The sequence below is a fragment of the Athene noctua genome, chromosome 9 (assembly GCF_965140245.1).
Source record: "Athene noctua chromosome 9, bAthNoc1.hap1.1, whole genome shotgun sequence".
Lineage (NCBI taxonomy): Eukaryota > Metazoa > Chordata > Aves > Strigiformes > Strigidae > Athene > Athene noctua.
This window is the reverse complement of record NC_134045.1, coordinates 5,412,618-5,436,544: the sequence shown is the minus strand read 5'-3', so window position 1 is coordinate 5,436,544 and position 23,927 is coordinate 5,412,618. Positions and strand designations below refer to the sequence as shown.

The 23,927-nt window shown below is 59.4% G+C and overlaps 1 protein-coding gene across 1 annotated transcript; it reads right to left on the bottom strand.

The window, feature by feature from the left end:
- Window positions 1-501: 501 nt before the first annotated feature.
- On the bottom strand, window positions 502-23,927 carry CARMIL2 (capping protein regulator and myosin 1 linker 2). The gene is made up of 40 exons (XM_074913288.1): window positions 23,888-23,927; window positions 22,558-22,649; window positions 22,376-22,426; window positions 22,022-22,081; window positions 20,633-20,754; window positions 20,272-20,369; window positions 19,722-19,792; window positions 19,023-19,096; window positions 17,990-18,065; window positions 17,825-17,913; window positions 17,414-17,508; window positions 17,176-17,262; window positions 16,831-16,940; window positions 16,382-16,459; window positions 15,952-16,028; window positions 15,751-15,855; window positions 15,465-15,534; window positions 15,187-15,268; window positions 13,554-13,650; window positions 13,181-13,238; window positions 12,514-12,686; window positions 11,753-11,821; window positions 11,042-11,135; window positions 10,866-10,961; window positions 10,307-10,435; window positions 9,268-9,381; window positions 8,929-9,104; window positions 8,347-8,434; window positions 7,790-7,906; window positions 7,223-7,289; window positions 5,758-6,035; window positions 3,872-3,975; window positions 3,018-3,423; window positions 2,624-2,743; window positions 2,261-2,297; window positions 2,023-2,091; window positions 1,472-1,786; window positions 1,188-1,295; window positions 853-963; window positions 502-750 (listed from the first exon to the last, which is right to left on the bottom strand). The coding sequence occupies exons 1-40, from the start codon at window positions 23,925-23,927 to the stop codon at window positions 575-577; spliced, it is 4,479 nt and encodes a 1,492-aa protein (XP_074769389.1). The 3' UTR covers window positions 502-574.

The following is a 23,927-nucleotide window of genomic DNA, read 5'->3' as shown; positions in this document are numbered from 1 at the left end:
AGGTCGACATGGGAGAAAGCCTCTTGGGAGCTGGGGTAACGGTGGTGCCACGGGGAGAGCTGTGGGGACAGCGTGGCAGGAGCTCGGCTGCAGAGCTGCGCAATCGAAACATGATGGGTCACGGTCCTGCTGGTGGAAACCTGCGTCTTGGGGGGCTGGAGAAAGCAGTACCCTGCGGGGTGAGGAGCTGGAGAGGTGAAAGGGCCCTGGTAATGTTTGCTAAAAATGGCTGGCTGCCAGCATCGCCGCTGCGTGCCCAGCTGCTGCCTAAAATCACCCGTGGCGCCGCTGCAGCCTGCGGCAGCAGAGATCCAGGAAGGCGATGCTGCTTGGCGCATCCCTGGGGCTGCAGCACGGTCCCTGGCTGTCCCTGCCCTCCTGGTGCTGGTGGCCTGGCCGTCCCCGAAGCGAGAGGTGGGTGATGCCATCGTTAGCCGGCCCCACGGCCACATCCACGCCAGCCTGGCACGGAGCAGAGCTGTGCCCCGTTCTCTGCCCCAGCTGCCAACCACCCCGGCACCACGCTCTTGCTTGCAGGGTTTTATTGGGAACAGTGCAGCGGCATGCAGGGGCTTCACTGTCCCTGGGCTGGCTCCCCCCGGCCCGGCACCGGGCATCTTTGGTCTACGGCTGCTGAGTCTTGTGCATTCACAACAGTTTGTGCCGGGGCTTGTGGCTGCTCGCCTTCAGTGCCTGCTCCAGCCTGCGGCTCCTCCAGCCTGGCGTGGGGCCAGTCCTGTGGCGTGCCACCTAGAGAGGTGATGGGGGCTGGCGTGAGCATGGGGGGACCCCTCCGTATCCTGACCCCTGCTTTAGCAGGGGTGCGAGGGTGGGGGGACCATCACCTCTCACCTGCCGCATCCGAGCATGGTCCGGGCTCGCTCTCTGGCTCCGGGAGGGAATCGTGCTTGGTCCTTCGTCTGAGCACAGGCGACCGCCGCAGGCGCAGGGGGACAGTGCCGGCTGGGGGAAGCGCAACAGTGGCTGCTGCCGAAGCCCATCCCAGTGCCAAGTTCCCCACCTCCCTGAGAACTTCCCAGTGCAGCCACCACTCATCACCCCGGCACCACAAGCGGCTGCCCATCAGCCAAGAGGCAGCACCACCAGTCACATGGGATGTCCCCCTGCCTGCTCCTCCGGCGCGGGGTGCAAGGGGTGTCGGGGGTCCCACTCCAGCCCTCACTTACTTCCCAGCTCCAGTGGGCACTCAGGCTCCCTGAGCTGCTCCTCATGGATGGACACAGCTCGGCGGCCAGCCCCCCACGGTGCCACCAGCCGTGGCATCAGCCGGTTGTCTGGAAAAGCAGCAGGGAGGCGCTGTCGGAGGGGGGAGGCTCTGTGGCACCCCAACCTCCTGGCAGCGCCCCGCTCAATCCCCCCCCCTGCCCAGCGATGGGTGCTTGTGTCCCTGCTGCCCTCCCTTCCCAAGGGGCTCCAGGAGCAGGCCAGCAGTGGGATGGGGGGGTCCTACCTTCAGTGCTGGGTGGTGCAGGCAGGGTGGGCAGGGGGCTGCCGGCACCTGCCTCCCCACCGTGGCTGACCCTCCGTGGCAGTGCCACCGGCGTGCTCCTCCCTGGCCGTGGCAGGCTGCTGCTCCAGCCCTCCCGGTCCCCCGGCTCTGGCAGCCCACTGGGCTCGGCCAGGACGAAGGAGTGCCGGGGCTGGTCAGAGCTGATGCCCTGCGTCTTGGCGGGCATCTGCCTCCCCAGGGCTTTCCAGGCTGGCCGGGGCTCAGCCGGGCCAGCGCTGGGCTCCGTGGTGGCAGCGGGGCTGCGTAAGGGTGCATCTGTGGGGAAGGTAGGACAGAGCTGTGGGTGCCTGGTGGTCACAGCCCCAGGAGGTGGCTCTTGGTGCTGGGAACCAGCCTGCAGCCACCCCAGGGACCAGGCAAGGGGCTGGGTTTCCATCTGCCAAGTTTGGGCACCCATGGGTGCAGGGCTCCAGTGCCCATATAGTGCTGCTCGGTGCTAACAGAGGGGACAGAGCTGGTGTGACTCCCCACGGCACCCACCAGCAACCCACCTGTGGACACCGAGTGCGTGCGGGCCTTCAGGGAGCGGGGGGAGTCCGCAGAGCTGTCCACGATGTCCCCTGCAAGCACAAGCCACCAGCCAGCATCAGTGAGCTGGGGTCTGCCCCATGTCACCAGCACCCCGTGAGGGGGGAAGATAGTGGGACCCACAGCTGGGACCCTGCCTGTGCCCACCCCGTGGGTGCCCAGCTGGGTGGGGATCAGGGTGGGGAGGATGCAATCCCTCACCATCTGAGCCGGCTTTCTTGATCTCACTGTCTTTGTTCTGCAAAGGGAAAGAGATCTGGTAAGGGGAGGGGGGATCAGGGTGGCAGCATCTCTAGGAACAATGGGTGGCAGAGGGCAGGGTGCTGCCAGGCTCTGGGGTGGCTGCAGGGGATGGGTGCATGCCAGGGAAGAGGGACAGACAGACACCATGCAGCGCATAGGAGCCCACATATCTGCCCCCTTGCAGAGTGTTAAGTGACAGGACAGAGGCCACAAGCAGTGGTGGCGCAGAGCTGGGTGCTGCCGGTCCTGGCCGAGGGACCCCCCATCCCATAGGCACCACCTGGGTGCAGGATCTGTCCCAAATGTGGAGCCACTCCCCACCTGTTGCTTCTTGCTCTCGGCGGCCGGGCCCTTGGCGACGCCGATACGGTGTAGCATGACCTGCACACGCTGCTCGAAGGAACCAGGCAGTTCCCCCTCGCTCTTCTCCAGGTGCCTCTTCTGCAGGACAGACAGAGCCCTGCCAGGGGCATGGCACCCACAGGACCCACCTGCCTGCCTGTAGGGCACCCAGGCCCCCAACCCCAGCTGTGCCCCTGGCAGACGGAGGCACAACCACAACCCAGCAGGGATGTCCCCAGCCATGTGTCCAGTGTCCTCAGGTCCCCCTGCACTGCCCAGGTGACCCCACAACCAGCACCTTTGGGTGGGAGCAGCATCCACCGGGAGAGCTGAATAGCAGGGTCAGTGGCTCGGTGAGAGTGACAGTGCTTACCTTGTCATGCCTGACCCCCAGCGCATCCTCATCCTCCCCAGACAGCAATATGAGCGACTGGGATTTGCCCTCCCGTGAGTACTTGGGCCGGATCCTGCGGGCAGAGTCGGGGGTCTGGCAGTGCTCGGACTCTGCCCGGGGCTCGGCAGTGAGTGCCCCCTCCTCTGATTTACTCAGCAGCTTGCCCGCCTCGCCCGCCTTGCTGGGGGCTCGTAAAATGTCACTGAGCATCGAGCGCCTGCTTCTGGGGGCGGTGGGGCCACCCTCGGGCTCCTTCTCACATCTCGAGCCCCGGCTGGATTTAGGTTTCTTGAAGGCAAAAAAATTCCCAATTTTCTTCTTGAGGGTGCGGGAGCCAGAGTGGACCAGAGGGGCTGATCCCGGGCAGGTCTCCGGAGCCATGGGGCTGGGAAAAGATGAAGCATTGGGAAGGGTGAGCTCCAGGCTGCCGAGGGGATAGGGATAATTTTTTATTCCTGCCCACCCATGAAGGGATAGATCCAGACCCCAAACATCCCACCTAAGATGATGTTGTCCTGGCAAGGGCAGCTGTTCCCAGCAGGGGACCCCACTGCCCCTCTGCTGTGGGACAGACCCCACAGCCCCTCCCTGGGCTCGTTGGACTGGTGTGACGGCCGCATCCTGCGCCCCGTGGCCACCATCCCAGCCCTCTCCCACCAGCCTTGCCCTTGGCGATGCCCCTGGGTGGGATGTTCTCCCCAGCATCTCTTCAGCACCAGGACCAGAAGCATTTGCAGGGTAGTTTAAGGCAAAGGGCTTGCCCAAACCCCAAGGATGGGTGTGTGCCAGGGTGCTGGGTGGGTGCGGGGCCCTGGACACCCCCCTGGGCTTACGGCAGCTCCTCTGTGATGAGCCTCTTGGCAAAGAAGTCCTCCAGCCCCTCGTCCACGCGGGTGATGCTCCTGTCCTCGCTGTTCTCGCAGGCCACGGGCTGCACCTACGAGCAAGCACAGCCATCAGCCTGGTGTGGGGCAAAGATACCCCCACGCATACACACGTGCCACCCACAGCTGTGCAAAAACAAGTGGGTGCCCGTGCATGATGGGTGCTGGCACCCTCTGTCTCGCTGTGCATCTGGCATGAAAGCCAGACCGTGGTGTTATCAGCTGCATCTCAGCTCTAATCCTGCTGCATCCCTGGGGCATCAGGAGCTCCAGCCAGCCCCGGGGCTCCTGCCAGCCCCTCACCCTGACTGTTGAGGCAGGGCAGCTTGGTTGCCAGCCCTCTGCACCCCACTGGGTGCCACGTGTGGAGTGCCAGTGACTCCCCAGCATGGTGGCCGGGGTACAACATTCCTACATGCTCAGGCACCTGTGCGTTACGCACAGGCAAGGCACCTCTGACCCTCCTTGGTGACACACAATGGTGAACCCTGCTGAAGCCCTCCTAGAGCCGGGCCAGGTCTCTGACCCTGCTGTCCCATGGGAGAAGCCTTTGGTGCTTCCTTGGCGTGAGCCCCAGGGAAGGGACACGTGCGTTCCTGGCCAGTGATGGAGCAGGTGCCTTGCGCGACCCTGCATCTACATCCTTCAGGCAGCTGCTCCTCCTCGAGTCCACCCTTGGAGTGCCACCAGAGCCTGGATGGAGGTCACCCATGGCAGAGTGGTCTGTGCCATGGCCAAGCCTTCCTCCACAGCCACCTTCCTCCCCAAGCATGTGGCACCACACCGGTGGCTTCCTATCGACGAGAGGCAGGCACTTCCCCATCGGTGGCATTTCGATCCATAATGACTTTTCATTACGGCTGGATTGATTCCGCTCAGGAGCCGTTCCAGCCAGCTGAAATCTGCTCTCCCTGTCACATTGCATCCATCAAAGCCCATCCTTGCTCAAGACCTGGCCAACCCTGGGTGCCAACCTTGCCCATCCTGCTGCAGAGACATGTGCCAAGGTGATGGCCCCCGGGGCCCTGCCTGGCCCCTGCCAGCCTTCAGCATCCACTCTGCCTTCAGGAAACAGCTCCTGCCTCTCCTTCAGCCCCGTGGCAGTGCTGGTCCCACCGCGGTCCAAGGGCAAGCACCACTGTGGCTGCGCAAGCTTTCCAGCGGGTGGAAGGATCCAGCTACATCATGGGGACGAGGGGATGCCGGTAGGGTCTGGCCCCAGGGATGACAGTAAAGCTGGACTTTCCAGACACTGCACCCAAAAGTTACTTTTCCATTGGAAAGGGGGCTGAGAAGGCAGGATTTGCAGCTGCTCACCCTTTGGGTGGGGGGGAAGTGAAATCCACCCCACTGCAGCTGGCAGAGCCCCACCAGCATCACCAGGAGCTGTGGCAGCTGCCGGCGCTTCGGGGCCGATGGGTTTTGGATGCGGGGGGGGGAGAAAATTGGGCGCAGGAGGAGAGAGGCAGCTGGAGCCATTGCCGAACGCGCCAGCCCTCTGCGCCCAAACTCTGCGGGTTTTCTCATTCCACCCCTGCCTCCCTGCCGGCTCCCACCGCTCGGCATCTCCCAGAGGGCAGCAGGGAAGGGGATGGATGATTCCCCTGGCCCCCCCCCAGCCCTCCTGCCCATCTTTCTCGGCTGCGCCCCTCTTCCAAGGAGGCTCCAGCAGCAACCGAAATGCAGGATAATAAACCAGCGCGCATCTTATTTTCCTGCCTTGCAACAAACACCGACTGCAATAATTCACCCGAGTAAAAAAAAAAAAGGGGGAAGGGGGGGGAGCCCAAATCCGACCCCCCCCACCTCACCAACCACCTTCCCCCCCGCCTTACATTCGGCTTGCTGGGCGGTTGCTTGTGCCGGCGGTTGGGCCGGGGCCTGGCTTTGGTGCAATGCTCCAGCTTCTCGCCGGCGGTCGGCAGGTCCATAAGGGATCCGGCGGCGGTGGCGGTGGCAGGCTGCGTGGAGGGGAGCGAGCTGCTCGCAGGCTCAGCATCCTTTGTGGAGGCAGGGCGTGCCGGCGGCGCGGCGGGGCTGAGTGACGGCGGCGCCCGGTGAGCTCGGAGCCCGCTGGCGTCCCTACCCGCCACCGGCTCCAGCTCCGAGACACCTACGAGGGGTGAGAGGGCCCCAGTTGGCAACCAGCCCCGCCAGGCCTCCCCATCATAATCATCATCGCCACCGTCACCTTCGCCCACGCGCAGAGGGTCAGCGGGGCGCTGGCTGCACCACGCGGTGCCACGCCGCAGGGAGGGGAGCGTGGCCGTGGTGGCCAAGACCTTCCCTGGTGGCCCCGGGGGCAGCGGCTTTGCGGCGGAGCTGGGGATGGATCCCGCCGCCGTCCCCGGAGGTTTGTGTGCATGGGATGCTGCAGGGGGGGGTGAGGGGGGGGATGCTCAGGCAGAGACTGAGCCGACCCCCGCAGCAAGCCCTGAGATTTGCAGTGAGTAGTAATGGTACAGCACAAGCTCTGCCAGCACTGGCTTGGTGAGCAGCACCCACAAATGCACCCCAGTTTGCTCTGCAGGCAGCTCCACCCCCCCCCCCCCCAAACCCCCCCCTCCCCCAATTACCCACTGAGTGGGGGTCAGGATGCTGCTGGGCTCAGGGACATGAGGGGTCCCCTGAGTTCACCTGGGTGCCAGGGTCTAGTGCCAGCTCTGCTTCAGCCCAAGCCAAATATGCATCACAGCCAAAGCCCCAAAAAGCAGAAGTCACCCATCAGCTGCTTATTGCATGTGGCCCCCATGGATCTTGCCCCCTCCAGGGACCCAGGGCTCTGTGGGGCAACACCAGCAACAGAGCAGCCTGGGGCAGCTCAGCACCACAAGCAACACGTGGGCAACATTCCCTCCCCTGTAGCAGGTCCCCAGGGGTGCTGGGTGGGTTGGTGATGCCCATGCCCAGGATGGTCCCTGGGATGGCAGGGAGAGATGCCTGTGGCACCTGGAATCATGGATAAGCCTCCCACTCCTGCCTGACTACCTGGGGGAGCAAGCTCAGGGCATTTACCCTGCTGCCTGTGGGGACTGAGCCAGCCAGCCCCCCCAAAACAGCCCAAGAGCAAACTCGAGGTGAGCTTTGCCTGCAGATCCCTGCCACAGCACTGGGAGAGGGTCTCTGAAGGGGCCAGATCCCTGTCAGGCTCTGCCCACAGCCTGGAGCATCATCACGGACGGTTCTGCCCTGTGGCCCCCCAAATCACTGCTATGAGCCCCCCACACTGGCCACGCCCCAGCGAAGGGGACAGGGCCTGTGCTGAGCTGCAGCCAAGGGAAAGTCGCGCGGTGGCCTTACTTCTCACAGCTGGCGTGGGCCGAATGCTCCTGAAATGCTTGTTTTTCCTCCGCAGGGCCATCTTGTACTGCAGGGAGACAGGGACAGTGGTGGCTTTGGGGCTGACAAGCTGGCCGTGGTGAGCAGCATCCTGCAGCGGCCGGAGCCAGCCAGGCTTCGCCCAGGGATGGGTGCAATCCCTCCATCACCCCCAGGGCTGCACCCCCTCATCTTGATCCGGCACCGAAACCACCCGCAAGGCCAGATTTGATGCTTTCCTCTCTGGGGTGCCACGCCACACTGGATCCCAGGTCTGAAACAGTGGCCAGCTGGAGGGGCTGCACGTGGCCGGGACCAGCCCGAGCCACCACAAGGACACGCTCCCGGTGCCAGCAGGTCAGGCAGCGTGGCCGGGCAGGTTAATGGTCCCATATCCCAGCACTAATTGTCTTAGCACTGCCCTGGGGAGGGGCCAAGGGTGCGTGCATCCAGAGAGGCTGTGGCATTAAGCCCGACATCATCCGGTAAGGCGGATAAAAGGTGGTTATAGGGCAGGCATCACGCAGCAGCATTGGGGTGGGACCCTACCTCCTCTGCAGAGAGGTCTGGAGGATTCCTTCCCCTTGCCAGAGCAGCTGCATCATCTTCATTTGGCTCCGGCAGCAGTACCGGGAGGTCGAGCCCCTGCTTGGAGAGGCTGTCCGCCTAAAACCGTTAGTGCTTGAATTATCCCAGGGGCTGAAGTGCACCCATCCACCCTGCGCGCTCTGCACTGCTCCACTCCCTACCCACGGCTGGGATTTGCGAGCGGATTTAGGCCTGATTAGCCGGCTGCTGGCCCCAGCGCAGCTAACCCGTGCTTGCCCTGGTGCACGGGCGGATGGTGCCTGGCTTCACCCCAGCACCCCCCACCATGCAGCAGCTCCCAGACTTCACTCAGGACATTATTGCTGCTGTGACCACACTGGGAGAGGATTACCTGTGAGGAAAACCAGCCTGGGTGGGAATTGTCCTGCTTCCCAGACAATAAATCCATGGTCATAACATTGGCTGGTGCCTAGGCAATGCCACATTAGCCAGACCTGCATCCCACATTGCAGCCCCACATCCTCAGCCCACCAGTGCTGGCAGCCCCCAGTGCTCACCAGTTTGCACTTGGCAATGGTCAGATCTCCCAGCACGGCATCCACGATGCAGTCAGCCACAGCGGCTGTGACAGACAGCTTGATTTCACTGGGAATGGAGAGAGGGGTGTCAGGACCAGCACCCTCAGTCCCTGCAAGCCGCAGAGCCAGCCGCCCCAAGGAGAGCCTTGCTGGGGAGATGACTGCTTGGCCGTGGCACCCAGAGGAGCACCCTGGACATGCCTCAGGCTCCAGTTCTGGGCACATGCTGCTGGAACAGGAAGGGGAGCAGGCGCTGGCTGAGATGGAGGACGCCAAGTGCATCCCACCATTAATGGTTGGGGCTCCCCTCTGCCAGCCGCGGGGACACGCCTGCAGGAACATCTCCCCATGGGACTTCCCAGCTCCCTAGTGACACATCTGAAGCAGATCCAAGCAGGAAGCAAAGTCACAGTTGGGAAAACGCAGCAGCAGGACCCAACACACCACCACCCCCCCCATGTGGGGAGGGGAGCAGTTGGTAGGGAGCCCCCAAAATCCCCATCTGGCCCCGTGGGTGAGCACCAGCTGCTAAGTAAGAAGGAAGAACAGCACGTCACCCACTTCAGCTTGCTGAAGACATCAGTGACCATCTGGTCCAGAACCGCGCTAAGGTTGAGGTGGTCCTGGAGGTAGATCTGCTCTGACATGGCGTTGACTAGCTGGTCCCTGACCCTGGTTTTCTGCACCATGACTGGGCAAAGGCTGTGTGCCGTGTCCAGTGCTGCCTGCATGATCGCCTGAAGTTTGGGGAAGAAAGGGGAGTTTTCAGTGTCTCTTCTATCAGAATTCACATGGTTTTCCAGGAGACACTGTGTCCCTTATCCTCAGGCTGAGGCCGACGAGCATCCTGTGCTGCCAGCAGCTCCCCACTCACCCTGGCAGCTCCTCGTGGGTGCCCACCTGGATTTCCCGGCCGCAGATATGCGACGCTTCCTCTGTGAGACACTCCAGCTTGTGCTGCAGCTTGCCGTTCTGGTACGGGGTGTTTCCTGCTTCATACAAGAGGGGCAGGATCTGCCATGGGAAGAGAAACAGCATGGATCATCCCACGGCACCTCATCCTTGCTTTCCATCCTCCCACATGCAGCCTGAACCTGTGGCTGCATCAGCTGGGGAGACCCATCGACCTTCTAGGTTGGGCATCCTGGCCCCTCTCAGTCCCTGTGCAGATGCCCCACTGCTTCCCACCACCCACTGACACTTCTTCTCCCCCTGCACCCAGCCACACTGATGCCCAAATCAGGGGAGACCCTTTCATATCCCTTTCATCACCTTTCCACCATCAGCACCATTGTCTTAAATCCTACTTTTGCTGAATTAAGTAACCAGAGAGGTGCCAATAAATTTATGAAAAAGGAGGAAGAGGAGAAGGTGAAATGGGAAGAGAGAAGCAGGATCAGGAGGGTCAAACCAGAACTGACAGTGCCAGGAGCTACCCAGCCAATGCAGTGGTCTTTGTCATGGGCTGATAGAGCATCCTCAGCACTGGGCTGTGTCCAGCTAGGGTGGGATGAGGGTGCCCCAAGGAGGGACACCTCGGGGATGTGGGGAGTGTTCCTCACCAGTGTGGGCATTTGTGGGCTGCAGGGTGTGCCCAAAGCTGGGGCACCCACCTCTCCCAAGGAGGGGTGCATGAGCAAAGGGTTGTGCTGAAGAGGGGGTGTACTTGTAGCCCCCACTTCCCAGGGGGTGTGCACACATCTGTGTGCCCCTGGGGGGAAGGGATTAAGAACATTTTGGGCCTTGTTCTAGAAGGAGATTCAGAAATTCACAGCTGTTCTTTAACATTTTGTAAGTGCTTGGTGATGTGCATCTGTTGCACTGACAATTCTGGTGTTCCCTGACTGCGGGTTAATTATGTCATTAACTACTCAATAACCCGCTTCAATCCCAGATTGAGGCCAGGCGAGTTGAGGGTTTCCCCACACGGAGGACTCACGCTGACGGAGAGGTTGGCGTTCCTGATGGCCTCCTCTGCGCAGAGGATGTCTGCCTCTGCCTCCCTGCTCGGGCAGGCGCTGAGGATGTCGAGATGCTTTTGCACACTCAGGCAGATCTCATTCACCATCTGGAGCGCAGAGAGGCTGCGTCACACGCTGACGCTGGAGCAGCACTGCCAGTTCCCCTCCTTGCCGTGAGTTTCCCAGAGAAGGATGTGCTGGCGCTGCCTGATGGGGCGGCGGCGGCACAGGCAGGTTACAGCCCCCCCCAACATCCCTGCCTAATAATCGGGGATGCAGGGATTTGCTTGCAAACGTGCACAGGAAGCCAGGAACACGCAGTGATATATCCCAGCATTGCATATGCATGAAATGCATGGATGCAGCCAGGAGGGATCCTTGGAGATATCCTTTCTGCCTGGCCCCGCTCTCATCCCTCCAGACTGCTCTGCCCTCCTCCATTCAGGAAAGGTGAAAAGGGGTTTGTGCTGCTTGCAAGAGCTCACATGAGCTAGCCGGGGTTGTCTGGGGCAGGGGAGGGCAATTTGGCCAGCAAACCTGTTCAGAAGAGGTGGTGAGGATGCCCTGCTGCAGGCGGAAGGTCTGTGCGGGCAGCGTGTGCCGCAGCTGGTTCCTCATCAGGCAGGACTGAAGCTGCAGCAGGCAAGAGGCCATGAGCAGCTGGTATCGGTGGCACCCAGCCCCATGGCCCCCCACAGCCCATGTGCCCCCACCTTGTGCACTGCCTCCTCCGTTTTCTCAGGGTTGCTGCGGTACGCCTGCACCATGTCGCTCATCGGCAAGGGCATCGACTTGAGGGTGTAATTCCTGCAAGGCAGCACGGGGGTGAGTGGGTGCATTTCCCTACAGACACAACATTGGTCTAGAGCCCACCCGTCAGCGGCCCAGGCATTGCCCCAAGGTCCAGCCCCGGAGAGGGGGACGGCCAAATTCTGGCCATCACCAACCCTGATGGGGTGTCAGCAACCACCCACCCAGGCTCTCCATCCCTGCCTCTTTCCTCAGACCTTCAGAGAACCTGCACGGCCAAACACTAAACCTGGCAGTGTCCTCAGCAGGTGGACAACTTCTACCCGTCACATGGGCAGGGAGGAGAGGAGCAGCACATCTCCACCAACAGGAGATCCCCCTGTGCTCACTGGGGGCTGCCTTGGGTGACATAGAGCTGTGCCAGGTTGGGATGCAGAGCCCAGGGGAGACCCTGAGGTAGGTAACAAAGGTGCCATCACCAAACGGGTGGCAGGTTGCTTTGCTGGCTGCAAGATCTGAGCTGTAGACCAACTTCTCTGGGACCTGTATGCAACTGTGAGATGAATTTTCTGTTTCAAGGGGACAAGAGGCCCTGGGGACATTGACATCATGGTGCCAGAGGCTCTTTTGCATGGTGGTAGCAAGCTAGGAGGACCAAGCAGCTCCTTCCTTACCTCTCCAAAGCCTGAGCCACCTCCAGGAGCCCATGGGCAGTTGTGTTGTTCCTGTCCCAAACTACAGTCCTGCAAAGAGAAGGAAACAAGTGAGCCCTGCCCACATCAACGGAGCCCCAAGGTGGGTGACCATGCACATGGTGCCAAGAAGAGTGAGTCCAAGGCTGACCCCAGGCATCAGAAAGCCTAGAAATTACATTAAAAATCTGAATCTCAATATTCAAAACCTAAACTTGGCCTTTGCAAGGAACTGTAAAGTATGTGGGTGCCTGGAGGGAGCAAAGGGCAGAGAGGACAGTCAGGCACCATCCTGCTTGTAGGGGCAGATATCCCACAGAGGAACAGCCCTGGCTGGGAGACCCCCACAGACATCCCCACCTCCCCTTTGTGGGCAAAATGTGGTCAAAAAATGGCATTTTAGGAACTGATGCCAGAGTGTGGGGTGAGGGCACTAACTGCAAGGGTCCAGCTGCAGCATCCTGGGCTGTGCAGGAGCCTGGCAAAGAGCCAGCAAATGCCAAGGCAGGGACGGAGCTGCTCTCTTGCCCTTCACATATCCCCTGCCAGCACTGCCAGATGACTGCTATGAGAGAAAGATACGGTCACAGCATCTGACTGACCACCAGGGACACATCCATGGTCACCAGGAGCCATGATGATCCTCCACAAACGGCATCAGCATCACAGCTAGGACCACCGTATGAGGGCCACGCTACACAAGGTGGGAAGGGCACCCACAGGTGACGTGGACTTGATGCTACCTGAGTTTTGTGTTGATCTGCAGGGCCTTGGCTAGCATCTTGGCCCCCGTGTCCCCCATGGCGTTGCCACTGATGTCCAAAGCGATGAGGCTGGTGTTACTGCCCAGGGCACTCAGCAGGACATTGGTTCCCAGCTTGAGACGTGATTCAGCCACAGACAGGGACTGGAGAGGCTAGAAAGGGGACAAGTAGGGGAGACATGGCCAGGATGCATACCAGGATGTGTGTCACCTTTGCAGACACGGCCTCCATCCCTGTCCGCAGCTGCTGCAGGCAGCTGGTACTGGTTTTGGAGAGGCAAAGTCATGCTGAACCCGAAGAACCAGGAAGGCAATGGGTGCTTAGGCAACACCCTGGATTTAGATCAGATGTCTGACAGGCAGAGAGGAGGAAGAGTTTTTCTGGAAAGCTGGGCTGCAGCCAGGTTACACCAAGCATCTCCTTCATGTCTTTACCCAGCCACAGGCTCCCACTTTCCCAGATGAATGGGAAACGAGCATCTGCTTCAGACAGAGGAAAGTCAGAGCAGAAGGATTTGAATGGCGCTGGGAGGGAGGGAGGAAGGGATCTGGATGGCACCCCAGCATGGAAGCTGCACGGTGGTGGAGGAGGGCAAGCAAGAGCACAGGCAGGATGGTTGGGATGGTTGAGGGTAAGCCAGACTTACGCAGTCGTCCTCCTGGGTGAGCTGGACAATGCGGTGCAGGACATCCAACAGCCCCTCCCTGTGGGAGAGGCAGGGGGTTTACACACACATCCCCCCAGCATGCTCCCGGGGCAGCTGGCAGAGCTCAGTCCTCCCTCCCGTTCTTGCCTGAGGCTGTGACCTGTCCCTGCAGCGCCTGCGGTCCCTTGGGACCAGGAGCAGGCGATGGTGCCCCCATGGCCCCAGGCTCCCCGTTGGGTTGGAGCAGGCGGGACAGGCAGGCAATCCCTGGCATTCCTGACCAGCCCACGGGCTTTCAGTGGGGAGAGAGAGCCAAGGTGGGTGCATGATGCCAGGGTGGCTCCTGGCCTGGATGCTGCAGCTTTGCACTTACTTGGATTTGATGTTGAAGTTCTTCCCCAGAGAGACATGCCTAATGGACTTGCTTCTGCCGATAGAGAGCACTAGGGTCACCATGTCGGGGTCGAAGCCTGCGAGAGATGGGAGACACCCACTGGGATACTCCAAGCAGTCCACAGAGGTGGCACCAAGACAGTCCTTCACAGGAGACCTGAAGACCCACGAAGCTGCCACCATAGGTTGGTGGAGAGATGCCCAGGGCAGCTCCTGAGCACCTTCCTTCTCTTCACGGCTCCCTCAAGGAGACTGAAGACCTGTGCAGAGCCAGGAGTGACCCCAGGGAAGGAGCACCCGCTCTGGGGCCCCTGCTCTTTGGGGTGCCAAGGCTGTGCTGAGCCATGGGGAGCACTTACTGACCTATAGACAGCTCACGCTTTCTGCCATCCCACAGAAATCCTCCATCAACCACCCACCCCCCTGGACAACATGGGAGGTGTTCTCACAGCTTGCAGGCAGCTGCCTGCACTCCCACCCTCATGGCTGCAGCATCCTCAGGGGAACTCAGCAAGCTAAGGTGACGTCCTTCTCACAGAGCAGGCACATGGGCAGAAATCTGTCTCCCACCCAAGGGCAAGAGGCACCAAGACACATCAACAGGACTGGCCCTCCCGCACAGAGCTGCTCTACTGGGACAGTCAAAACCAGAAGCATATTTTGGCAAAGGTTTTGGGTGAGTGAATGAGCTCTTGGAGCATTGGTGGCCTCAACAGGTTTCTGAAGGACTCCAAGCCACATCAGCTTTTCCAGAGCCATCTGGCTGTCAAGGAGCTGCATGGTCTGCTGTGAGATCTTAGCAAGGCTGCTTTAAGGTTTGGAGTCTTTTAGGTGACATTAAGAGCTGGCAGAGGTGATGTTTGTGATAATTAGGGTTGCTCGCCCATGGCTTGGGAGGCAGGACAAGTTTAGCAGCAGAGGCTGCAAACTACTGCAGATAAGTGGGAAGAATCTCAGCTCAGGGAGAACTTTTCAATGCTTTAAACCCTGAGCTAGCAACCCAAGACCACCTCGGATTCAGTGAGCTGAAGAGGCTTGTACCAAGGAACAATCATTTCTGTCAAGTCTTGAGGCAGGAGGGGATGAAGAAGTCTCCCCGTGGCCCATACTGGAGATGTTTTCTCTGAGTGAGGGGAGAGGCAAGGGCTACCACTGCTGCTTACCATGGGATGCAACACTGGAAGGTGATGGAACGGGCCTGGCATGCTGGGAAGGACACCAGCAGAGGGACAAGAGCACCTGTAAGGACTGACCATCTTGGGGGAGGCAGGGCGTGGTCAGTTTTGGTCTGAAAAAGCCATAAGAGCCTGATGAGGTAGTAATTTCTCAGGCAGGCATCCACAGCTGGCTGTTGTGTGCCTTCACCCCCATGAGACACAGCCTGTAGTGTTGCAGCTTCTGCTGCTGAAGGACTTTTACGGGTGGCGAGTGCAGTTTAATGTTGCACTAGCCAGTGCGGTCGAGAGGTGGGCAAGAACAGCAGACCCAACCCATGTTCCTGGGGACGCCTACAAGCTCACGAGGTACCGGAGCTCAGTTGGCCTCTGCCAAACAGCCTGGCTGGACCCGTGGATGGGAAAGATCTTCTCCCAGGTAGGGAAAAAACAACCTACCATTGTCAGACAAGTCCAGGTCGCTGATGGAGCTGGCGTCGGGGATGAGATCCTGGATGACCTGGGCTCCCGCTGATCTCAGCTTGGAAGAAACAGCAAGACATCAGTACAAGGGGAGGTGCCGAGCCCTGCAAACAAGAGCCTGCCGTCGGGAAGGTCACCCCAGCCCCACGGCGGGCAGGGCACAGACCTTCCCACACAGGGAGCAAGCCCTCTTGACTGCCGCAATAAGCCCCCCTCAGCTGGACTGACAGCACCCATGGGTGCTGGCCTCTCACCTCGCAGTTACTAAGATCCAGGCGCAGGTCACTGATGTGACGGTTGTCTGCCAGCCCTTGTAGCAACGCTCTGGAAAAGTCACCAAAGCCACCCATCAGCGCAAGCAACAGGGACACCAGCACTCGCCGTGGAGCACCCCCAATGGTCCGGGCAGTGGGAGTGGGGTGCTGGGGAAGACATCCTCCCCCCCAGCCCTCTCAACATTCAAAGCCCTGAGAGAGGTCACCCCTGGGCCATGCTCACCCCAAATCCATTCCTCTCGGTGGACTCACAGCCCCACCTCACCTTACAGCATCTGCTGGCAGCTTGGTACCCGCCAGGGAGACATGCCTGAGGGCACAGGCCTGGCTGAAAAACTCCTTGATGTCAGGGGAGATGGTTTTCACCCTTCTGAAAGGGATGGACACAAAGTAGCATCATCTGCCACCCAGCACCGGGCACCCACCTGGGTACTGCACTCCCCTCCCCGCCATCCCGGGGGCTCACCTGTGGGAGTACAAGTTTTTGGAGAGATCCAGGTGGACAAGACTGGTGTGGCATCCGTGGACCAGGGCTCCAAAAATCTGCAGGGGTGGGGAGGCAAGCTGTGTCGAGGAGGACCCAGCCAGGGCTGCGGCCCCTCTCACAGCCTGGGGATGGATGGGTGATGGTATGGGATGAGTTATGAGGGGTGGTCAGCAGGTCTGTCCTGTGCTGGGCTCCCTTATTCCTTCTGCTGAACCCTGAGTCCCCCAGCCTGCCCATGGCAGTGGGCACAGAGCGGGACATCGCTGGGCTGGCTGCTCGCTGCTCCACACAAGCCCTGTCTCTGCGGCCCCATGCCAGGGTGGCAGCACCCCCGAGCAGTGCGGTGTGGTTTCGGGAGGGGAGATGAGGGCAGGGCCTTGCTGCTGGGACCCCCTGCATAGGTACTCACAGCATCCAAAGAGCAGTCTGTGCCAGCCAGGCTGAGGTAGGAGAGCGAGTGGCACTGGTGGAGGAGGCTCTGCAGGTTCTGTGGGCAGAGAGGGCTCAGTGGCTTTGCCCAGAACCCTGACCCTCTGCCACCCAGCACCCTCCAGCCCAGAAATCCCAGCTCCAGCCTGTCTCTCCCAGCCTGTCCCCCTGGACAGAGAGACCCAGCCACATGCTGCTCACTCCTGGCATACATCCTTGCTCCAGGTGGCATTTCCCACCCTCCCACAAGGAGATGCATCCCCAGTGCACCCCCCAGGTGCTCCCAGGTAGGCAGGGAGGTGTCTCAGCCATGATTTCCCCATCCATGAGGTGCAAGGCAGGACACAGACCTCAGGAGACCAAAGCCATCCAAACCATGCTGGGGACAGAGCCCCTGGGGTGTCACCCCATCGCAGCCTGGGCACTCACACTGATGTCATCCCCCACCAGGGTGCCAGGGTTTCCAGAGAGGTCCAAGTGCCGGAGGGAAGATCCGATGGCTTTGTTATCTGTGAGGGCCTTGCATAATGTGCTCATCCCTGCTTGAGGAGAGATGGATGCCCATGGTTCCCCTGCACCAGGGAGAGCCATGGAGCAGAGGAAGAGACACTTTCCTACAGCTGAGGCAACAGGACATTGCATCCTTGGAGATGCCCTTTCCAGGGTATCCCTGCAGCCCCTCCAGCCACCCCTTTGGTGCCAGCTTGGCCCCGAGCACTGCTGTGCCCAGCCTTCCAACGGCACCCAGGCAATGAGCGGGATACTGGGCTGTACCTTTGGCAGTGATCATTGTCCTGGCCAAGCTGAGACTCTGCAGACCTTTGGGACTCTTCTGCATGTACCGGCTGAAGGCAACAATCCCTGATGAAAGAGCAGAGAGCCCTGAGGGGCTGTAGGTGTCCATCCCACCCCGAGCTACAGCCCCCAAGGCAGGGGGCAGCTGCTGGTGGAATCCAGAGTTGAACATCAGTTTTCATGGGTGTAAACTCATCCCGGCCCAGAAGTTGGGTACCTCTGTCTTCCAGGTGGTTGCCACCAAGGTTGATGGTGTGCAGGACAGAGTCGGGATGGTTGCTGAGTGCCTGGGCCATTCTCTGGGCAAAGTCACTGTGAGGAAAAGGATCACCCATCTGAGCAAGGTACAGTCACCTCCAGAAGAAATGGCCACCAACCCTGTAGCCTTGTGAGGACGTGCCACCAGCTCCTGCCCATGTGGCAGAGCATCTCCAAGGGCTGGTGATATTTGCTGGCCTCCAGTCTACAGGGACTCTCTGCTCCCAGTGAGCTTCACGCTGTGGAGGGGATGGGGCACCAACACGACCTCTCATACATGGGTCCATGGACCTCCCTGCTCCAAGCACGTGAGGGGAGCACCACTGGGCTGCTCATCACAGCACCTGGGCCCGGCAACACCTTTGCTTACGCTTTCAACCCGCTGTTTTCCAGCACCAGCTCTTCCAGTGTCACTGATTTGCTGAGCATGTAAAGCAGCTGCTCCGAAATCTCCTGGTTCTGGCAGGGGAGAAGAAAGCCTTTCTGGAAACCTGGCCACCTCTGGCACGCCCAGTGCTACAGCACCAATACTCACCAGCCTGAAGTCCTTGCAGGAGAGCTTGGTGAACCACAGGTTGAAGGACAAGGCAGCAACACTCAGTGCCACGTCTCTGCAGGGTGACAAGGATGAGGGAATCAGGGGCCAGGCTGAGCCAAGACTGGTCCCAAACAGATGCCCCAACACACCCAACCCCAGGATGCCCCAAGACACCCAACCCCGGGATGCTCCAACACAGTGTTCCCCAGAGCAGAACTGGGGTCCATGGGTTTATAGGAAACCACAAACACAGCTCAGATCCCCCAGATTATCCCCTCAGAGAAAATAAGATTAATCAAAACATTTGCATGCTTCTGTCAAAATGTCTGCTTTTCTTCAATTCTGAACTCTCCTGTAAAGAACAACACGGGTTTTGCTCAAGTGGAAACAAGTCTCTTTTTGACTTCCTGATCAATCAAATCTCTAAAACTGTCTCCTTTTTGGCCAACTGAATGCAGATCCTCTCTGTTCCCCAAAATGCTCCGCCCAGAACTTTGGCTCACTACACCCCAGTCCCACAGCTGCCTTCCCCCAGAGCTGAGCCCTTGCTCTGTCTCTCGGGATGAATACATGGCTGAGCCCCATGAGGACAACTCTGGGTGCAGAGCCCTGCTATAAGGTTATGAGAGATATCTGGGGTGCTGGTAGGGAGGAGTGACAAGTTTTGGGGAAGCAAGCAGCACCAGCTGCTTTGCATAGTGAAACACCTGACAGCCATGAGCTGTGAGAAGCCTCCGTGACGTTTGGTTTTCACCTCCGTAAGCAGCTCGCAGACTTATTTAAGTGTAGAGAATGAACAGGGGAGGCTGCCCAGCCTCTCAGGGCTGTCGCCCCATGGGACGGGGTTCATCATGTTTGGTGCAGGGGAACACTGGGCTGCAGATGTGGAGTCCTTGGAGCGTGTAAAGTGATAAAAGCTTCTAACACGAGCGGAGGAGTGTGCTGGGCCACCCCTGCCATGGATGGGGAGGATGAGGACAAGTGCTGGCATGGCATGGGGCACTGCAAGTGGCATGGCTGGGGGACTCACCGGCTCTCCAGGTGGCTGAAGTCCAGCAGGTTGAATTCCCGGCAGTCCTGGCTGTGGTAGATGTTGTCCACGTCCTGCCCAGGTGGATGGACACACAGATCAGGCTCAGCACCTGGTCTTGGAGAGGTCTTGGGTGTCCAGTGCTGATGGAGGGAGCTGAGCCCTTGTGGACCCTCCCCTGGCAAGGCCTTTGCCTAAACCCCAAGCCTAAAACCTCCCCTAGTGCTGTGGCTGGCAGGACACAAGTGCCAGATTGGTGGGATGGCTTGGTGGGTCTTGGACCACTTCTGCAGGGACTGGCCAGAAGGCAACACACCCCAAGGCTGGTGAGAACAAGGGTGTGGGGAGAGGTGGGCCAGAGTCACTGTCCCAGAGGAAGAGGGGGAAAACCAGTCCTACTTTGTCTGGGTCTCGGGCAGGGTTCTCCTCTACTAGGGACACCCAGCAAGGTCCCAGATTTCCAGGGACCTTACGTGACAGTCTGAAAAACAACCTGGTCCAAGACATCTTATTCCCACCTGCATTTTGAGTCCATGCCACAAGGAGCAGTGGGCACTCAAACCAGGCAAAACTGCAGTTCACAGCTCTGGGATGTCCCTGGGATACTCCCAGCCCCAGCACCCCTGTGAGCATCCTGCTTCCCCGCCTGCTGAGTGGCACGTTGTCATTGTCTCTTCTCCATGGGACAGACCAGCTTACCCACTGGATCTCCTCGCGGAAGGCAAAGCCGTTGTAATCACATAAAGCAGCGTAGGTCTCTGAAAACCCCCCTGCAAAGAGAAAGCAGACTTGGTGGCAGACCTGCCCACAGGAACATGGAGGAGACCTCTGAGGAGGGCAGGAGTAGGAGAGGGATGGTGGGGGCTCAAAAGCGTTGGTGAGGGCTCTCCCTTCCCTCCTCAAAGGGGCCAGAGTGTCCTGTGTCAGCCCAGAAATGATCACATAACTCTGAGGTCTGCAGCTCACTTTGCTTGATCCATGTAGCTCTCGGGCATGGTTCATTGCTGTGATGACAAGAGGTCTCCTACCCCAAACCAGGCTACAGGAAAAGCCCATGGCTCTGCAGCGATGCCATGAGGTGGGTGGAAGCATCCACAGCTGCCCGTCCTCACGGGTGGACACTGAGCATTCCTTGCCCCACAGCTGTCCTGCTCCTTTCTGGGGAACTATGTTCCCTCAAACCAGCTCCCCAGGGTGCTCCAACCCTCCTGGTCCTGCCAGGGGGAGGTGTGTGGAAACAAGAACTTACCGCAGGGCCCGGGGCTACTCTGCAGCATCTCCTCCAGAGAGTTGGTGATCCGCTGGATCCTCTCATACAGGTTGGGGGGGGAGTTCTTAAGCAGCGTCCTGGGGAAAGACCAGGAGGGTGCATGGTGGTGGGCTGGGAGAAGAGCATCCCCACCACTTTATGTTTAGCTACAACCATTGTGTATAGGGTGGCCAGAAACACGCTTCCCAATGCGATTGGGGAGCAGGGTCTGGCCTCCATCAGTGTTTTTTCTCTTGTTAAAAGGTGCTATTGTGAACCCATCCTGTATTTGGGGCTTTTTCGAGCAAAGAGCTTGCTCTGGTACCTACACAACCACCCCTGAGGAGCAGAAGAACCTTACCCAGGGGATGAGTCTGGAAAGACCTTCTTAAGTGACATGGTGACATGGATGACAACTTGCTCCAAATCATCAAAGGACATGAACCGGAAGGCATAAGATGTTGCATCTGTTTCTATGACAACCTGCGGGGTCCAAAGGATGGGAAATGCCTGAGTGAGCTAGCAGCACACAGCGTCCCCAAGCCCCCAGACACAATGGTGACAGCCATCAGCTCCTCACTGCAAACACCCAGCCACTGCTTATAAACCCAGCCAGAGCGCTGTGAGCACAGGGAGGGCTGCAGCACCAGGAATTTAGAAGAAAATACACTAAAAAGATTGTAATGTGCCAGAATAAGGTATAAACCTCCCCAAAATCCAAGCTAAGCTAATACAGAAGCAGCCCCAAAGTGGGGGGTGAGAATACCCTTGACTCTGCCTGCAGCAGCCACAGCTGGAGGATGGAGGTTTCCTCCCTGAATTTAACTAATCGCGTTTTGAGACTTTTTTAGCTTTCAGTTCCTACCAGAAAAAAATCCCATGGCAACATGCTCCCTGATTTAATTACACGCTGATTGAGGCGTGGGAGCGAGATGACAATTATCTGCTGGCATCGTGCGAGGATGGTGCTTCTGCCAGTGCCTGGGGCTGCGGGAGGCAGCGGGGCCCAACCCTGCCTGCGCTCTGCCAGCAGATTAATAACCCCTGGACTTTCCACATCCCAGTCAGATGTCTCTCCCCTCTCAACCGTGGGATTTCAAGCCCCAGCACCCCTTGCTGTCTGCCCAGCTCTCTATTTCTTTCTTGGAGCTCAGCCACGCAACCTGCCAAGCAACAGAAACCCTGTTTAGAGGCTGGGGCCATCATCACTGATGATGCTTTAATGAGCAAAAGACTGTCAAGAGGTTAACAAGGACCACAGCCCTGTTTCGGATGACACATCCAAGCCAGGGCATCCCATTCCTCTCCTCCACATTTCCCACCCACTGCATCTGCCCTACGCACACACCTCCCTCTAAGAGGATTAATGGGGTTTAAAACACCCTCCTGCTAAATTTGGCTTTGTCTCCGTAAGCCAGCAGCCATTTGTCACCTTGTCCCTTCCTCGCAGGAGGTGCCATGGCCAGGCACTGTCTGCAGCTGCCAGAGGGGAAGGGGTGCAGGCACCCACACTTGTCCTCAGCACCCCTGGGTGACTCTCTGCACCTCCAGCCCCGAGGGTGATGCCCTGGGCGAGGCCATAAGAGGATTTCTTTAGAGGTGACAAAGGGATAAATACCCTGGGGTGCTCTCACAGGTGACCCTCAGGGTGCAACAGGGGGCCAGGGCCAGGGCCTGCTGCAGAGAGAGATGGGCACAAGGTGGGGTGGGTACCTGGGCTGGGTTTGCCCCAGGTTTTGGTGCCACTCACCAGGCTGGGCTCTCGCACCGTCATCTCCCTCACCTCCAGGAAGCTGAAGCTGCTGTGAACCTGTGGGAGAGACGAGCAGGATCAGCTCCAGCACTGATGTAGAAGGGGGACCCAAGGGTGCCCCCCAGCTCCCACCCTTCCCTATGCCCCAGGCAGTGCCTGGCTATGTATCCCAGCCTCCTGACCCAACCCCCCTCCCCTTCACCCCATCCTCCATCCTGCTCCTGAGGACTTCCCAGACCCGGTGGCCAAGGTCACTCCATGGGGCAACCACACCAATGCCCCAAGAAGCTGAACATTACTCTCCCAGGAGCCACAGGGCTTTTACCACGGCACAGGGTCCCCAGCACCTACCCTCACTGGCAGTATCACTGGCAGCACGTAGGCTCGCCAGGGCGTCAGCACCTAGACGGAGGGACATTGGTGTCACAAGGGACTGCGGTGACATGGGAGCCACCCTTGTCCCCTGCTGTGGCCATGAAATGGCTGCCTGGGGAAACTGGGAAAGCAGGAACCAGGCTGGACTCTGCACGTACCAAGATATAGTCATCATACTTTGATTTCACCTGCAGCTGGATGCTCATCACCAGGAGAACCTTCTTCGTCCCCAGGAAGGAGGTGATGCCCTCTGAAAAGACCAACGTCCACATGAAATGAGATGGCTGAAGCCACCACTGGTTCTCTCCCATATTCCCTTCTGCCCTTGGGGACACCATCGCCTGCATCCCCACCTGAATCAAATCCTCTCCATCCACAGGCACTTCTTGACCAGCTTTGGGTCTTGTTTGCTGCTCAGATGATAAACCCACCTCCCCATCAGCTTCTGCAGCCCAGGCTGCAGCCTTGACCAAGCACAGGGAGGGCTTTGGGGTTGCTGGTTTATGCTGCACATGCTGCCCTGCTCACAGGGAGCTGGCGTTGAGACGGCGTTGAGCCACAAGAAGGTCCTGTCTTCTCTTCCTTTTTTCCTTCCCAAGTTTACCACTGGGGAGCAACTCAGTGCCCAAGTCCTGCCTCCTCACGGTGAAGCCAGGGATGTATTCTGCTTTTGCGTTTTTTGGGGGAACTCTCCCAGCTGTGACATGCATGGGTGGTTGTGTGTGCCAACCTCCCCGTGCTTCCAAACCAGTTGCTCCCACAGCCATTGGGGACCAGTGCAAGCATCGCTGCTGCCTGCTGCGTCCTGCCTTGCACATCACCTCCCTGCTCTGCCTCCCCATCTCCCCTGTTTCACACTGAAATGGGACCAGAAGTACAACTGCCAATCGTCATGCAAAGCAAACCAGGTTTTCACAATGACACCAAGCCACACATCCCCAGGGACCCACCCTGATAGAGCTGAGAGCTGGGGCTGGGAGGATGCAGCGACCTGGCTCCTTCCCACCCCACTGCAAGCCTTGGTGGGGCTAATGAGGCTGCAGGATCCCGAGACCTTCACAGCCTTTTGCTTTCTCAGTCAAATAAGGGAAGGCTGGGAGCAGTGGTACTTCACACATCCCCTGCTGCTGGGGAGCTGGGGCAGGGCCATGGCTTCACACTTTGGGGACCCCGAGCTGGCTGGGGGACCCCAAGCCCATAGGAGTGAGCTGAACCCACAAACCAGGCAGCAGGAGCCACAGAGAACCACATCCCTGAGGACCTAGACTGTTCTCTGGGGACGCTTTTGGCCCGAGCAGCATCCTCAAGCTTTGGAGGCAAGAGCAGCCCTCACACTCCTCACACTTCAGACCCCCTGAGCCATAGCTGCTGCCAACAAGGAACCCAAAAGGGGCTCTACCAACCCTGGCATGGCAAACCGGGGCCGAGCAGGCCCCGCGCTGGCACTTTCCATGCGGCACCAGTGCCCCGGCAGCGGGCGATGCTTACCTTGCAGCTCATCGGGGATCCCTCCGGGGGATGCAGCCAT